Consider the following 17,817-nt stretch of genomic DNA (forward strand, 5'->3'; position numbering starts at 1 on the left):
TTAGTTGTTTGCATTCTTCCCATGTCATTAATGTTGTTGTGTGAATAAATTATTGTGGTATACTGTCCAGTCCTTAACATTAAACTGTATAAACATATATCAAGTAGGAAATGACTAGAAAATTAACTAATCTAAGTTATATACAAGGAAATTAAATATTTCTGATTTTTATGTAGTAAAAACTGGAAAGAAAACATAACTAAAATACCCATTTTAAAGAAAAGGAGGGTTTCTATATTCTCTATAAAACCAATAAAGCTAAAAAAAAGAATCATCATTTCCAAGTTAAAATTTATAGATTGCTATTTTAATGGGTTATTCATTCATTTCGTTGACCACATTTTGAGAAGTAAAACCTTGTTAAACTATTTATTGTTCTTAACACAACCCAGCCGAGCCATCCATACCACTTGGTTGAAGTTTTCTGGTCAAAAAATAGATGCCACTGTAGATTAAAAAAACATACCTTCTCAGGTGGCTTTCAGAATGTTATTGACATCTCGACCATTTGACTAATGTCTAATTATTAAAACTGTGTGGCCAGTTAAATAAACATTCTTCATTGTTGTTATTGCCCAAAGGAACTCTGAAATCCAATCAAATGATTTATATTGCTTTTTACTATGTGAGACCCTGAAAGGGTTAATAACGCAAGCCTAAAGACTGCTCAAATGGGTTCCCATATGTTTTCATTTCCTTTACATCACAGATGTTTTCAATTCTTTCATTTTCATGAAGATTGTCTCTGTCTTAACCAATGCATCTAAGAACATCAACAGCCAAAGTGTATGAAACTTTTCCTTGTGCTGAGTATTTGCTTTCTGGGGAAAAAAAGATTTTGGTGACAACTGGGATGGAAGAGAATGGATAGTATAAGAAAAAAGAACGATGAAGGGAATGATATGAGTAAAAAAAAAACATTGACTTAAAGTAGGATAAACTACTGAACACATTTCTGTTTTAAAAGCATGAGAGAAGATGAGAGTAGAGATGCAAGTTTCATCAGAAGAGGATGTAAAAAGAAATGCTCAGGGATGTGGGTGTTCCAAAAGACCTTCAAATGTCAAAGATGGCCCACAGTCTTAAGTCACAATGTAACTATTCAACTTTTGGTTATGAAACTTTGAAATGCCACATCTAATTTGTTCGACACAACTGATTTATCCTATGGCACAATAAAGAAACAGAAGATTTTTTTAATTTGAGATGAGGGAAAACTGCTATATACACTCAACGGGAACACATTTTATTCACCTACATTAATCCTGGAAGTGAAATCAAATCAGAGGCAGAAACACACTGCATATGTATTTGGTTTTATTGAAGAAGAGAGATATGAATAGGTAGCCTATTTTAAGGCACCTTAAAAATGTACAACAAAAACTGGACCATTTATTTATTCAGAATACAAAAATACACATCTCAGTGACTTCAAATTGTAATAAATAGTTTACCATGCATTCTAACCATAAAAAGGCACAGAAAACAGTCACTTAGTAGTCATAAAAATTATCAACTACTTTACCAAAATCATCCAGATATTAACACAGGTGACAACTGTAACATTATATTCCAAATGTGAAAACACGATACACATTATCATTTAACCTTAGGCAATAAATATGCAAATATTGTTTATACCTACATATATATTCTTAAAAATGAAAACTGTGCCATTGTAAACATAATGTAAACAAATGAAACTCACTTTTCTCCCATCACTTTAGGAACTATGTCAAAGACTATATCTCATCCTGTCTTTTACAGATCCTTGCATGGGTTTTTGTTTGGTTTTGAAAACCAGGCAGTTTGCAGCATTATTTACAGACCACTGGAAAACACAGCAAGGGAGAAAGGTGGCTACTTCCACTTTGTATGGAAAGGTCAAGCATTCTCTTGCCTGGAGTCTGGGGCCAAAACACTTAAGATTTAGAGAACCCAGCAGACACTTTGACCGCACAGAGAACATAAACATAGACCGACACAACACAGGAGCTGCAACAGTATTAATGGATTCTGTTCGGTAACTGACATGATGGAGATTAAATGGATGTGAGGCAAAACTTAATGAGCACTGCAGGAACAAGGCAGCGAACAGCAGTTCTATTATACTGCTCCATTTAAAGCACATACTAACAGAAAGGCTTCAACTTAGACAAAAACCTATATCCAGAAAGGCCAACTGTCATCAAATAGTTAACAATGAATCTGATATACTAAATGAATAAAAAGAAAACTTCTGTCCATGAGACGAAATGATCTTCAGTCAGACAAATGTGCAACAAAATGGGACAGAATCTCTGATGTTTAAAATTTCGTGGTTCTTCGTAAATAATGACTATCTTTGGCTAGTTAAAGGATGACCAATAACAATTTATCTTAGATTGGCATTTGATTTACGCTTATTGATTACTGCATGCCAATGAGCAACACTACAATATGTTAAAAAAAGTAGTCTGACAACTGATAGCATAAGAGACTGTAAAATCGTGCTGTCTGATGTGACTCAGGGACCGTGGAGAAGTCAGATGTAATAGGTCGCCCTCTTATGGGATATTAGAGACAATACATGACTACTGTGAATTCAGCCCCTGATTCACTCACATTCTATATATATATATTTTGATGAATGGTGAAAAGTTGTGCGCCTTGTTAAATTCTAGTACTCGATAGTCGGTAAAAAAAAAAAAAAAAAAGTAGGTAGAGTAGGTTTTTAAACAAATTCTTAGCAAACAACACATTACTCTGAGAGGGAAAAAGGTAGAATTAAAAACAACATACAAGCGACAAATTATTTTTCAAAGGGGAAAAACTAAATGATTAGAGTTAAAATTAGTTGGCAATGGTAATTATATACCTGCAGATAAGGTACAATATGCGATTGTTGTAGTAGACACACACAAACACATTGCGATCCATACATTATATTGACACAACAGTCATGCCTGCTTATTCTACTCATTCATTGACACAGTCCTACTTTAGTGTATCATCTTGGAAGCACAAAGGAGCAAAACTACAAACTAGTGAACTGCTGGAAGAAATTTGGAGTCCGTAAGAAAAACCAGTCTGTCTATGTGTCTAACTTTTAAAATCTAATCCCCAAACCTTGAGGAGGAGTACATGTACAAAAAACTATTTCGAGGTTGTTGTTTTTTCCCCACTGAGAAACATCATGTTGGAAAGCTGCAAAGACAGTATCAAAACAAGAGATAAAATATTGCACCATCATTAGAATACAACAGCATTATCATGTACAAGAGATTCAACAATACACAATTGTTATGGTGTAATATACACAATCAAATGTGTAAGCTGTTGACAATGCATGCCATGTCAGCAATCTACAAACGCATTAGACTACAACACTTAGAAACATTGTTTGCATACACTGGTATACTGTATATACAGTGCATATATATATATATACAAACTTAGCATCACATATAGAAATATACCCTGTAATGCCACCAGTCTTAAAAGAAACTAACAAGTAAAAGTACTGTTCTAACAACATCTCACTTGTAATTTGAAGGGAAAAAAGCTGCGCTTGAACAATGCTATGCAGGCTGCAGATCAACTGCTCTATTACAAACCAATATCTAACTCCTATTCTCATTATTGTTAAATACTGTGTTAAATTGCCAAAAGTTAAAAAGTTGAGGTGAACTGTTAATTCTATGTAATGATATGAGGCTTTGCACTTGCATAAAGCAAGAAGTAAAAAGTGCCTTTTAAGTATTTCTTAAAAAAACAACCCTACAGTATTTGTGATTGGCTTCAGACCAACAATTTTACTTTCTTCCTGACTAATACTAACCTTTTTCCCACCTTAATTGGAATTAACACCTAAGACCTAGTGGCTTTTCAAATTAAGTGGTGAGATCGGAAGAAAGTCATCATATGAGTCATTTTCTTGGACATTCACTTTGGTACTGATTTTCCACCCACAGACAACGTGTCAACGTACAGATATTAATTCCATATATGTATACCTCATCAACAGCTTTTTTAAAAAACGTCTTATGATGTCTATCAATCAAGCACATTTTAAACTAAATAACTGAAAATATGGCACTTAAAACAAATCTTTGACAAATCATTATCATGCAAACAAAATAAATTAAAGCTAGGAAAAAAGTTTGATTTAGACCGAAAAGGATGCTTTCAGTAGTAACAAATGGCATCGTAATACTTAAGTTATGTAAAACTTGTTCAAGTGTTATTTTGCACGCAAAGAAATCAAGACACTAATCATGCAATTAAACATATTTAAAGTTGAGCAAGCATAGCATGCGACAGTATCCCACTGTTTTCAAACACCACACCTTCCAGATTACCACCAAGACTGTGACGTTACAAGTGTATCTTCTCTGTCTCCTCTGAACAGCAGCACTACTAAAACCCGAAGGTTGCTTTAATGCATCTGCAGCTCTGTGATGTGAGGCAAAGATCCAGACATCGCATTTCTACACACTACTGCACTGAACAGAAACTTAATCCCACACACATGTAAGTCCTAGTTTTGCTACTAGTTTATTGTCACAACTTAGACAGCAAGTCAACTGTCAACAGCATGGTTAGGCGCATACCTGATTGTGTGCTATGAGTGGTTATTAACTTAGAAATGGCTTTTTTTGTGAAGATCCATGACTTCCTTTTGCACTTCCATCAGCTTTCTCAACATTTTGGCACAGAAGCACAAACACACTAATGTATCTTGTTAACCCCATCACAAAGGCTTTCTCAGCCGAGGGATAAAATCCAGCTTTCCTTGAAAAACTGTCTTCTCCTTCACTGCCTATGGTGCTCCCAATCTCTTCCACTGATGTAAGGGGAATGTTTGTTTCCCCTCTTCGGTAGCATCTGCGTCCGGGTTAGAGGTCAACCATAGAGGCCTTGGCCAGGTCCTTAGTTCCCTGGAGAATTCTCTTCATATGACCCACTTTCGATATCCCCAGATCCTGACGGGAAAACAAGAAGACCAACTTTTATAAACACATAAAAGTCTATTGCAAATCAATCATTATACCCCAACTTTGGCTTTTAGAGTGATGCATTGAATGTGTCTACTATTGGATTGGGCAATCCATGCCATTAAATTTAGCACAGATATCCATGGTGCTCAGTGAATGAATTTGAATGACTTCGGTGATTCTCTAGTGACGTTTTCTCTAGTGTCACCGTGAGGTTAGCAATTGTGATTTTGAGTGAAATGTCTCAACAACTATTGGATGAACTGCCATGACATTTGATAAAGCCATTCAGAGTGCCATCATCAGGTCAACATTTTCGTTTAATACTTTATCACAAAACTAATGACATTACAATTAGCCTAAGCTGAACCTTGTTTTTAGTGCTAATTAGCAAATGTCAGAATACTAACACACTAAACTAAGATGGTGAACATCGTAAACATATCAGCATGTTAGCATTTTATTGTGAGCATGTTGGCACGCTGACATTGGCATTTAGCTCACCACTCTTCCCAAACCATAATGATGAATGTAAGTATGTTCCCTCTCCTTTTGGCTCTTTTTTTTGCCTCCATCAACTCCTGAAAGAAATGTTTTAGTAGCAGTAGTGTACAGTGGGTTTATCTATAGCTGAAAATGACACTATGAGAGCTTGGGGACTGAACCTAAACACTACAATTATGGGCCATACAACCAAAACAATGTGCTTATATAGTATAAAGCTCTGTAGAGCTATAGGGAATTTTAGAATCTGGGCATTTTTTTCCTTAGGTTTGTCCCTACAAACAGATATTATGTATTAAGACTTTACACTCAAATACGCAAGATAAGCAAACAACCCCACAGCTGCTATTAGATCTGTAATTCGAAGTAACCAAATTTTCTCTAATTTTGGTAGAAATGTTGGTGTTCCTGTAGAACATCGTTGCTCATATTAAGAAGCTGACTGAGAAAATAATTTTTCAAGGCCTTCTTAATTAAAATGTAATGTTCTGAGTACCCCTTTTGCGAGACTTGCTGAAGCATGCAGATGTTGTTCTGGTAACCCAGTGCAGAGAGGACTGATGGTGCTAATAGTATAAGTGACTAAAGGGGAGAGAAGTATAAACTGCCCTCTGATTTTTTAAGTCACTCACTTAATTGTTTTCTGTGTGTCACTCATAGGCTGTATAAAAAAGGCGTCACTGCATGAATCATGTGATGTGTAAAAAGAGTACAGAAGTATGTGTGGTCATTGTGCAACATTCAAGCGTTGGTTGCATAAGATTTAATAAACCTTTTGATGAAAGATTTTCTGACTGTCTGAGGTTAAAGCCCAGGTGTGAATAGTTAAATGAGCGGCTGATTTTCGCTCAGCTTCAGTTTCAGGGTCCTGATATTGTGCATGTTTGCTCACTGTCATACTGTCACAGCACTACAACAGAACCACTGTCAATGTTATAAATGACATGTTTTCCTACGACAAGTCAAAATGTCAGCTGAATGTGGAGATGTGGGATGGTTGTTGCTGTTGTTGATAAGAGACACTTTAAGAATCCCACATTATTCTATATTTTGCGACAGAGAAATAATGACTGAAAAACAAACAAATAAGCACAAATGAACACGAGTAGCCCAAGTGGGCATATTAAAATTCAAAGATATTTAATTTACAATCATAGAATTACAGATATATTTTTATTGGATTTTGATTTGTTTGACCAGTCAATCTACTAATCATTTCAGCTGTACCCTTATCCATTATATTAAAACAGGAAAGCAACGCAGCAAATTGGAGAAATGGGACTACCAACTCATTGAAACTATGATGATGGAACAAGGGGCACTGATCACAGGTATACTGTGTGTGTGTGTTCACTGAGGGTTAAACTTGTCATTACACACTGGTGTCCTTTCGCTGTGCACTGATGTAAAGAAAATAATTTTTTAACCAACCAAACTGTTGGGCAGAGTTCATGTAGAAACACTGTCTCCATAGCAGAGTTTGTCCACCAGATGGCGCTGACAAGTTTATTGTTCGACTGTAAAATGTTCTGCTCAGTATTGGTCACAAGTCTTTTATGACCAGACCTGAGATTGTTACTAAAATATATTTGTTTATATCATGGATTTATTCTTGTAATCATTTGTTTTATCTTCTGAATATTGATATTTCATAGCAACAGTTGCTTTTTCATTGATTGACGGTGATTGACTCATTTTTTTAAAGGATGAGTTTGGATGACTTTTTTTTAATCACACTTCTTGTTTTGAGATTTCACACAATGTAGTTGGATCCTGGGGGTTGCCTGACAACTGGGAAATATGAATGCATTTTCCTAAATTCATTAGAAAGTCCAACATGATGCCTCATGGTCATTTTTTGGAGATCACTCTTTTCAGCACGTACAGGTGTTGGTGCCATTTAGTGGCTTTCATGTTTTTGTCAATTTTCCGTTTTGCACATCAAAAAAGGTGGCAACATTAGTTTCCACAACAATGGCAGTATACACCTACACTTTGAGAAGGAAGGCATCCATTGTCCCACAGATCAGTACAAATTCTATTGATCATGTGTGCATGTGTGATCTGTGCCTATTTGTCTATTTGTGTAAAGACGCATGACACCAACTCATTTCAGTCTCCTGTAAACTCGGGACTGCATCTTCTTTTTTTAACAGAATCACACATTCTGAGCTGAGCCAGTTTTAATGTCACAACTAAACTCACTGCCTGACTTTGCCCTATTGGCCCTCTACAACCAGCCCAGCTCAGTTTGGTCTCTCCACTCCCAGCCCATCCCTGATCCCTGTAGGCTTCCTCTCTTCAGCAGATACACAGTGTTAGTGGGCTACAGCGAGTCTCTTTCACCAAAGCAACGATCAGACAGTAGAAGCCAAGCAGAGCAATGCAGCGCAGCACAAGAGGTGGCAAAACAGGGAGACATCTACCAGGTTAAAGAGCATTAGAAATACAGTATATCAGGAGGAGACAGAGTTGATTGTGGGTAGGACAAGAGGGTTCACACGGATTCACTGAGGGATTGAGGTGTGGTAACAGGTGTGTGTGTGTACCTTCAGGTCCCTCCTCTCCAGGTGCAGTAGCTCCGAACCTCGGATGTCGTGTCGGATGAAGGTGTCTCTGTACTCCCCCAGACTCAGCTGTTCCAGCCAGACGCCCACCTCCTCTGTGCCCCATCTCTCCACTACACACACATACACACACACACACGGAGCAGAGCAGAGAGAAGCTCAGGGCGCCTCACTGGTATGCACACGCACACACACACACTGCCACACACAACAAAAACTGTCGCTCTCACGCTTCTCTCAACTCATTGTCCCACTCGTGTTCTCTCTTTTACAGCACACACATGTGAATATGTCATCACACACACACAACCTCACACATGGGCACGAATTGTGGTAAATCACTTAAGGAAGAAATGGGGGGGGTGGATGGAGTGCATCAGAGAGGAAGGGAAGAGGGAGAGCAGTGGCGGCAGCTGGCGAAGAGGGAGGAGTTTGACAAAGGCCAAAGGTTGGTCAGAACAAGGCAGTGGCCAATGCTGTTCCAGGAAGGCTGGGGGCATGCATACCATCCAACAAAACCAGAAAACACAGAAAAAGTAGGAGGTAAAGGGATGCAGAAGCCTGTGCAGTCTGCAGGAAATACAACCCAAATAATCAGGAACCAGCCCGCGATGAGAGGAAGAGCCTTCATTCTTAAACCTGACCAGTAAACATACTTATTATTCCTGTATTCCCACTTAGTATGCAGCACCAAGTTAGAGTGGCTTGTTTGGTCATCTAGAAATCAGATATTGACTGTTTTGAGTTGATTTTATTAATGTTATATGCAGCAAAAATTATTTGATTTCTGGTTTTCGTTCAAAACTAACATTGGATCCCTGCAGGCTGCTCTTTGGTGCACCTTTATTCTTCTCCTCATTTTGCGCCTTCTGAAGCCATTTTGACAGCTGGATGAGCATGAATGGAGGGGGTGGGGGTGTTGATTAGGGTCAGACTGTGGGATATAACGCCTCAAACACACACCCATTCTTTGTGTTTCTACCAGGAGACTACAATGCAGTAATGCCTTCATGCATGTAATATGATGGCAGCGAGGGGCATGGTGAAAGGTAACTATGATGACTGCTGGAAAAACCGAGTATGTTTATTTTGCGTGTGTGTGAAGTTTAAGTCAGTTATACAGTATCAATGAATGAATGAAGGATGGTAGCACTTCCAGCTAATCGTCCTGGTTGTATTTCATAATCTGAGTATGTGATGTGACATATTTGATCAAAAAAAAAAAAAATTTCTGTAGCTTCTAAACAAAACAACATCTAAACTGTTTGAACTTAATTTGTGTAAGTTATTTGAGCTGCAGCAATATTTGAGCTTTCAGTTTGTCATTCAGTGTGTTTTGATTTGTTGCTACCATCCTTTCGAATAAAAGGCAGTAACAATGATGTCATGTAAATACATTATGAGGTGGTCAGAGCCGGCAGTGCAGATGATGTTCCCAGTCAAATCCCCATGGCAGATGGGACAGACTCTGACTGATTCCCCTCCTGAGCAGTCTGTCTGTCCAGTCTGCTCACTACTGAGGGGAAAGTGGGCGCAGCCCTACCTGACTGAGGGCTCGTCTTCTTGGTGGCCTTCTCCTTCTTGAACTTGGGCACTATGCGAAACATGCTGCTGCGACTGTTCCTCTTGCCGTAACCCAGAGAGTGGTCCTGGTACATAAGCACAGTCAACCTATAGCCTTTCATTTAGCTACTCAGCTCTCCCGTTACATGGAACCATGTTACACTCAACACAGTATCTGTCTGCAGATAGGTCTTAGTTATGAGGGGCAGAATATCAGTAATGTTGTGTGTCAGTGTTTGCTGAGGCTTCTTACCTCCTCATCATTGGGCTGCAGTATATGGTAGAGCCAGGGGATCTCTCCCAGTTTGCCCAGTTCCACCTCTGCACTCTGCAGAGCACTGGACAGCTGCTCCTCCTCTGGTGGATCCAGTTGCTGGGGGAAAACACAAGCCGAGATCAACTACACGCAGCACACTGTAATGAGAACTACGAAAATAAGATCGCAAAATAAAACAAATTTATCCTTCAAAACCATAGTATGATGGAAACATTGAATAGTATGGAATAAAAGTAAAAGAAAGTCGTAAATAAAAATATATCTCCATTACGGCCATAATAACTCACCAGAGAGACACGGCCCAACAGAAGTGACTCTGTCTCGTTGTACAGAGCCTTGACAGTGCTGGCCACCTCTATAGCTGTGTTTCTGGTCAGACTCTGGAAACAGGACACAACTGTTATGTAGTACAATGTCACACATGTTAAATATGTTCAGCAACCAACAGTACATACATTTGTTACGGTTTAAATCAGGTCTTGTTTTTTTAATTCAATTTTCACTAAGTGCTAAGTTGGAAAACAACATTACACCAGCAAAAGACATTGTCTTTGTCTTGATTATTTTAAAAACAATATTTAACCTACTTTACATAAAACAACACTGGGTAATGGTCCTAAAATACACATTTTCATATTTCGCTTTTTTAAAACTCTATTTGAGTTTAGTTTTGTTGTTTTAGTAAACATCAACCCTTATGCAGTTTTAACTTCTCTTTAAACCTCAACATTAGATAAATAATGTGTGCAGCAGGTTCAATATAAACCTTTGATTCACAACAAGTGGGTTTAAAGCTAAACTGTAGCTTCTGTGGACACAGCAATCAGGTTAAGGAAATCTGTTCACAAAAACATGGGTTTAAATTGTCTTAAACTCTAAAAAGCAGCTGAGCAAATAACACAGCAACATCCCAATGTTCATCTTAGAATGAAAACCTGTGTGAAAAAGTGTGATTCGTGCTGATCGCTAACCTCTGGGAACTTTGGGTGTGTTTTGTTGATGGCGTGAGATGCGGCATTAACAGCATGAGCCAGCTCCTGCTCTAAAAGCCCATTGGTCTTCGCAGCCTCACATATCCTGTGATCAGACAGAGCACATGTCAGTGGGCACGATCCATGATAAAAAAATAAAATACAACAATCTCCAGACATCTCTAGAGCCCGTGGACCTGTAGAGTGAGACCTGATATTCATGGGAGTACATGTTTACCTTGTAATGAGCTCCTCTGCAGCTCGGGCGCACATCTGCACCAGGGCGGCCTCCTCCTCTGTAGCCAGGTCCACAGACTGCTGTGGGTAGAGGTGAGGCCGCAAAGGAGGCTTATCATACTTCAACTTGTCCTCCCATGACTTCAACGTGTTCTCAAACGCCTGTAGGGAAAATCAAAGGATAAGTTTATATCACAAAGCTTTGTCCGTCTACCAGGGCGACTCTCACCCACCAAACTTTCTAGGTACCTACTGCTCCTCGCAGAGCTCCACTCCACTTCCCTTCCGTCCCTCTTTCTTACCCGGTCTCTGGTTAGCATCTGAGCTCTGTTCTTGTGCTGGATCTTGATGACTCCAGGCGGTTGGATCCAGGCCTCACCATCCACCTGAATGGGAACCCCTTCATCTCCCAGGATCGTAATCTTCACTGTTCGACACTGATTTGGGCAGTGAGGCTCAGATTAGAGGCACGTATCTTATATGTATGTGTTATTTTCCTTTCATGTTGCTTTTTAGTGTGTTCTCACCTGTGCTATGCGGTGGTGTTGCAGTTTGATGACTCTGGACACAGCCATCTGCATACTCCCAAACACAGCTACAACTTCCAGGATTTTATCATCAAATGATGGGGCACAGAAGATCTGCACGACACAAACATTACCTTCAGGAACTGTGCTGGAACATGTTGCATCTGATTGTGTATTTTATAACTACTTATTTAAATCTCTGCTAGAGAATTATGCTGGCTATTATATTATCTTACATTATCTTACATTTTTTTTTCAATAATCTGTCACTCAATACTTTTAGACTTACTTAGTCCCATATCCATTTGTTTCTACTAAAAATGTAGATTTAAAGAAATCCCTAAATATTATTCCAGTAAGTAATGTCAGTATGCCACTAATGTAATATATTAATAAATGTGAGCTATATTGGTAAATATTTCTGCAGAAGAGGTGAGTTTACTTAGAAATGGACAGGAAATAATAAATTTATTGTTAATTTTGGTCTGTTCGTGACATTTGTTGACAATACGAAAATTTTAAATATCACCAGACTTATCCTTTAATGTAACTGCGACAGATATCGCTATATTTGTAAGAAAAACCTGCCTCAAAGGAGAGATTTTTTTTTGCCAGCTCAGTTTAGCTGCAGTCTGAATGAGAAAGGATCACATCAAGTCTGGTATTGATCTCTGCCAGCAAACTGCCCGTGAAAAGGTCAAAGCAATGAGGAGTCAGCGTCTTCCTAAATACATACAGAGGGGCTCAGCATAAAAAAAGAAAATTGCTGGATGGGCAACATTTCCCCTAGATAAAATGATCAAAGAACAAGATCAGATATGTTGACCACTAGATGGAATACAAAAAACACGTTCAACAGAAACTTCTGTACTGCATTTGGGCCAAAGTAGTTTTAAGTCGTAACATGTTGGTCAGTGACAAAAGAGACCTGGTAAACCGGTAAAATTGTACCGTACAGACAGGGGACAAATTAAAGGAAAAACCTGAATAAAAAAGTGGAGAAACTTCTGTGCGCCAGGGCTCCCTGAACTGTTTGGTTGAATATGAAGTACAGCCTTTACAGTCACCAGATCTTAATCCAGTTTGACACCTATGGAAGATAATGTGCTCTACCATCAACATAAGACCAAATATTAACTTTCATCTTCCAACCTATTTATTGATGTCCTTTACTGTGTCGGATGCTATATCTCCTTTTGTTATGTCTGACTATGTTTGTGTGTCTTTCTATCTACTGTACTCAAGTCTCTCTTGACCTCAATGAGATGCCCTGATAAAATAAAGGCAATATTTATAAATGAGGGAATATCTTGTGGAGTAATGGTGTTTATCGCTCCAATAGAGTTCCACAGACTTGGCAAGGAGCCCTGAAGCTGTTCTGGAGGCTCGTGGTGGCCTGGCTTCTTACTGAGACACTTCATGTTGGTTTTTCCTTTCATTTGTCACCCATCTGTATGTCTGTTTTTGTGTGTATGTGTGCGTGCTGACTAAGTTTAACTAAAAGTCCTCTCCCTGTTTTGGTTTCTTCCTCTCCAGTAAAACAGTTACATAACAGTGAATGCACATACTGTATGTGTGTTTCCAAGGGTAACCTCTGCAGGGGCTCACTAAGGGGTGCGTGTGTGTGTGTGCGCATTTGCAAACTAACTCTCATCTCCCAGCAGCCCTTGTGCTCTGGGCCTTAAACAAACAAGCACAAATTTCTCTCCAACCATCCCTCCCCCTGCACCTCTACACATTCAGGGTCATGTTAAACCAGGATCCAGGCTTTTTCCATAGTTAACAACAGAGAAAATGAGAGACAATGGGTGAAAGACAGAAAGAGAGAGGTGCAGCCATGACACTGGCTTGAGGAGTAAACACCCATTTTCTTCTGCAAAGGTGATCCAAGTCGGCTTTTCCAGTGAGAATATCTAGTGTACTGCATGTGCACTCACATCATCCTCCTTGGTGCCGCCCCAGAAGTTGGTGCCGCCTGCGTAGCTAGGAATGTTTAACACTGCGATCCCCTGAAGGCTGGGCAGGGGGATGTACTGGCCGTCACACTAGGAAAGACAATAATTACCAGGCAGAGCTCAGCTTGACCAGTAAGTGAAGCGAGCAGAGAAGGGACATGTGTCTTTAGGAGAAACTCAGGGTGTCACAGTCTGCAGCTTTCATGACCACCAAATCTAGTATATTGTGATACATTTCACTGCTATCCTTTATCCAACTTTAAGGCTAGCTTCACAGCAAAAGAACCATAAAGCTGTAAATAAATAAATAAAATAAAAAAAAATAAAAAAACAATTTCTGATGTATAAAAATCTAACAGAACAGACACTAAGACAAGGAATAATATTTCATTACACTATTCCTGTTTACCCAAATTAGTAGTGTCTAAGCAGGTGTTTTTCATTGGTATAACTAATAAATTCATTGTATTTGCCTGATTTTGTCTACCTTAATATCCAACTCTGCCTTAGATAGAAATCCCTATGTACAAAATATATCCTTTAATTAATTATAGTTGCCTGAAAATGAAATTCTGTTAAAAATAATACTGCCACATGGTAAAAGAAATGCGCTCTATTGTGTTATGAACAGTTTCATGCATGTTTAAAGGGCTTGAACTTAAATAGCCTCGCAAAGCCCAGCAGCCTATTTTTACTTTTCACTATGTGTTTCCTTTGGTGTGACATCAATAAATGACTCTCTTACACCTGACTAGACGAGCACACCATCCACTGGGCTGTGAGTGGAGAAGCGTGGCAGCTGTTCTGGAAACATTGTTTTTCCTGAAATCCAATCCTGAACTTTTTATCTGAGGTGAGAAGTAAGCCGGGCAGTTGCAGAATCATCGCACTTCCATCTACAACACTTAAATAGTGTTTGAATAGTGTTTCCAGAGCTTCAAGAGTGTTGAGAAGTGGTAAGTCACATCCTCACTCAATTACTCCCCACTGTTTGCTAATTGCTCCAGCCCACAGCTGCCTGGGTCTACAGATTCCCAGTAGATGTATTTTTAGACTCAAGTCATTGTAAAATCTGAGTCTGCAATCTGATTCTTCTTTTCTATCCTTTCTCACCTCTAGCTGGACCTTCTGCTCCAGGTTCTTGTAGGTTCTCTGCAGAAGCTCCTTTGTGCCCAAAACACCATACCACATCATGTTCTTTGTACGACTCCTGTGTAGGAGGGGAGCAGAGGGTGAGATAGATGGAGTCAAAACACAAGAAAACATGCATATCAGCCTTACTAATCTGAATGCCAGTGATTCTGAGCTTGGACACTTCCATCATAAGAAAGGCTTTGTAAATACAAATGTGAGCAATGAAGCAGCTTTCACTGAAACATTCCCTTGATGGCTGGTTGCCAATGACAATATCTGTTGCTCAGTGGCTGAGAGATGTGTGGAAAATGTGTCTCACCTGCATTTCTCTGGATGCTCCTCTCGCTTGTTGTTGAACTCCAGGGAGATCTTGGCATCCAGGCCGATGCCAAAGTAGTTGTTCATCACACACTTCTCCATGTAGCCCTCTCTGGGTAGCAAAACAACCACACAAACAGACAAAGTAAGCTGGAAACCCGCACACAAATACATCAAGGGCAACCAGAGGGAAAGAAAGAGACAAATGTGGATATAGATTGGCACGTGACTGGACAAGCAGCGGCACAATGACAAACATGGGAGGAGACACACGAAGAGAAACGGCTCTTACAGTGAGTCGAGGTCGGGGTCGATGAAGGGTGTGGCACCGAAGGGGTCGATGTTAGCCAGCAGCATCTTGCTAATGATGGAGCTGCCAGCGATGGAGGCAGCCAGACCTGCCCGCAAGCCTGCACACATACATAGACATCTGTCACAATAGTTGAAATGTCTGAGTGATCCTGTCCTTGTGTGTTTTGTTACGGTCAGTTGAAGAGACATTTGTTGTATACATGCTTTAGGGATAGTGTCAGGTTTAGGGTTGAAATGTATATAATTTCTTGTCGTGTGTGTGTGTGTGTGTTTACCAGGGCAGATGATGCGTGTGTTGAGTACAGGGAGGTTCTCCTTGCTGGTGGTGAAGGAGGTGATGGTGAAGGAGCCACAGGACTGAGTGCTGCGGCTCACCCTCCTCTCCGTTGGAGAACAGGGACTTTTAGCAGCTAGACACACATAAAATAAAAATCACATCACAAGTCTTTTTTTGTACTCAAACACTTTGGTTCATATTCCTGGTTCCTTAGGACAAATAGAACAGTGGGTACACAATTACTTTTTAATGTGATACCACCATCTCATCCGACCAGGGGGCATAACAAAACTTACTGCAGCTGCAAGAGTAAAGTAAAAGTCATCTGAACTGACAATTAAACTGACATTAAATTAAGTTGAAAGTCAGTGGTTGATATTAAAATTTTCCAGAAATAAGAGTTTTGACACACGTCTTTATTTATATGCAGTTAAACACTCTTGAATGAAGATACGCTGAACATAATGTATGTTAGTGTTGCTATGTTCCACCAGAAACAGTAGAACAAAAGCAGGGAATTATAAAAGGTTATAGGTAAGTGATGTAATTTTAGGAACAAAAACTTGGGACTGACCTGCCTGGTGAAATAAATTGCATATACAGGTGCATTCCACATTTATTCCATCCAATTTTGAGAGTAACGTGTCTAAGGTACAATGTTTATTTAGCCCGAAACCACTACATTTCTTAAGGATAAAGTGTTGGGTAACAAGAGTACTTTGAGTAGTAATTGTGTTTATATTTATGAATATTTTTGGATTTGGTTGTTATTTTATTGTTGTTACTGTGCGCGCACCACATAGGATTTGCCAACCTTGTCAAAATCATAACAATTTAAAGTTTATTCTGATTGAATGTTTGACAGGTTTGTAGGTTCTCATTTAGAAATCTTCATGCTTAGTTAGGTAGTGCACACAGCCCTGAGTAAGTGCAGCTTCGTGTTGCCTCCCTTCTTTTTGGCTGTCAGCAGTTTTTTTATTCCATTTGAACGCACAATGACAGCTTCTGAACGTTGCGTGTTTGCCACATAGCAACTTTGCTCTCACTGACGCCACGTGAATCCTCTATGGGGAAACAAATACATGCAAGATTGGCAGACTGGGATGCTGACATTTACTAAAAGGTGGATTTGACCAAACCACGAGTAATAAACCCATCTGTTCACATCCTCCACTTGCTCAGTTTGTTTTCTGATTTTTGTCCAAGTCAAGACGGAGTAAGGAGGCAATTAGAAGAAACAAGGAGAGGATACAAAGCAGAGGTTCGACTGATACCTCGTAGTCTTCCAACGGCTGAAAAATGTGTGGAAGGAAGGAAGCAGCCCCATGATAAACAGGAAGAACTTCTGCCCCTAAGACAATAACACATCCTGTGGCCGATGCACACACACTTACATAGAGGCACACTACACACTTACGCACATCAACATGCATGTGCATCTACATACAAAGCTGCACACATGAAACACATTCAGACACATATAAACATGCACACACAGACGTTAAAGTTGCCCTGCCACCAGAGGTTCGACAGGTACAATCATTTATAATTAATGAAGTTCTCCATTGCCACAGACTGTTGTGGAGAGATAAACAACTTAGTCTGGTGCGAGAGGTGGAATATCACAGGACAGCGGGGTGTCTTTATACACTTTTAGCACTAATCCTTGAGTTTATTTATGACAGGAAACATGATTTGCGTCAGCAGTGCTTTTTTTTCCATTAGCTATGTGTCTGGTTCTCTGTGCTGCATGCAGTGCAATATCCACAAGGTGGCGACATTAAAGTCCTGTGTGACCATCTCTTCACTTTCACAAGTTCACAAATTAGACTATTCACAAAGCAGAGTAATCTTCTTATACAATGTTTTCTTCTCTTAGAGACAAGAGGGAAGGAATGTGTTTTGACACATTAAACTACATGACACAAGAGCTATCTTCTCAAAGTAGGCCTCAACCACTAATTAAACAAAATGTCTTTTAAGTGAAAGCACTGAGAACAATGCCAGCTGGCAAAGTGGAAGAACTGGAAAACAAACAGGCAAGACTGGACAGGTTAAGTGTTTTGGAAATGGCCCAGGATGGAACTGCATCAGGGCCAAGCAAGTAAAAGGTTTGCAATCAGGTCACAGACTTGGAACGGGACAAGGCCAGACAGGTCAGAGATTTGAAACAGGGCTGAAGCAGCAGCAGAAGCAGTG

General features: G+C 39.5%; 1 protein-coding gene across 8 annotated transcripts in view; it reads right to left on the reverse strand.

Moving 5' to 3' along the window:
- Positions 1–1,300: 1,300 nt before the first annotated feature.
- Positions 1,301–17,817, reverse strand: part of dgkh (diacylglycerol kinase, eta) — a 60,910-nt gene continuing 44,393 nt past the window's right edge. For 4 of the 8 annotated variants that reach the window (XM_046054877.1, XM_046054883.1, XM_046054875.1 and 1 more), the window contains 14 exons: positions 15,617–15,751; positions 15,322–15,439; positions 15,031–15,141; positions 14,691–14,787; positions 13,560–13,667; positions 11,623–11,736; positions 11,398–11,532; positions 11,097–11,257; positions 10,859–10,964; positions 10,175–10,267; positions 9,864–9,983; positions 9,591–9,696; positions 8,030–8,160; positions 1,301–4,964 (listed from right to left, as the gene is read on the reverse strand). In XM_046054877.1, coding sequence (XP_045910833.1) covers positions 4,878–4,964; positions 8,030–8,160; positions 9,591–9,696; positions 9,864–9,983; positions 10,175–10,267; positions 10,859–10,964; positions 11,097–11,257; positions 11,398–11,532; positions 11,623–11,736; positions 13,560–13,667; positions 14,691–14,787; positions 15,031–15,141; positions 15,322–15,439; positions 15,617–15,751 — 1,622 coding nt within the window. In that variant the 3' untranslated portion in view covers positions 1,301–4,877. Of the gene's footprint in view, positions 4,965–8,029; positions 8,161–9,590; positions 9,719–9,863; positions 9,984–10,174; positions 10,268–10,858; positions 10,965–11,096; positions 11,258–11,397; positions 11,533–11,622; positions 11,737–13,559; positions 13,668–14,690; positions 14,788–15,030; positions 15,142–15,321; positions 15,440–15,616; positions 15,752–17,817 lie in introns of all 8 variants that reach the window. The other 4 variants (XM_046054876.1, XM_046054878.1, XM_046054879.1 and 1 more) reach the window with 4 other exon arrangements.

This window comes from Micropterus dolomieu, linkage group LG07 (genome assembly GCF_021292245.1).
Source record: "Micropterus dolomieu isolate WLL.071019.BEF.003 ecotype Adirondacks linkage group LG07, ASM2129224v1, whole genome shotgun sequence".
In the NCBI taxonomy this organism is placed as follows: Eukaryota; Metazoa; Chordata; class Actinopteri; order Centrarchiformes; family Centrarchidae; genus Micropterus; species Micropterus dolomieu.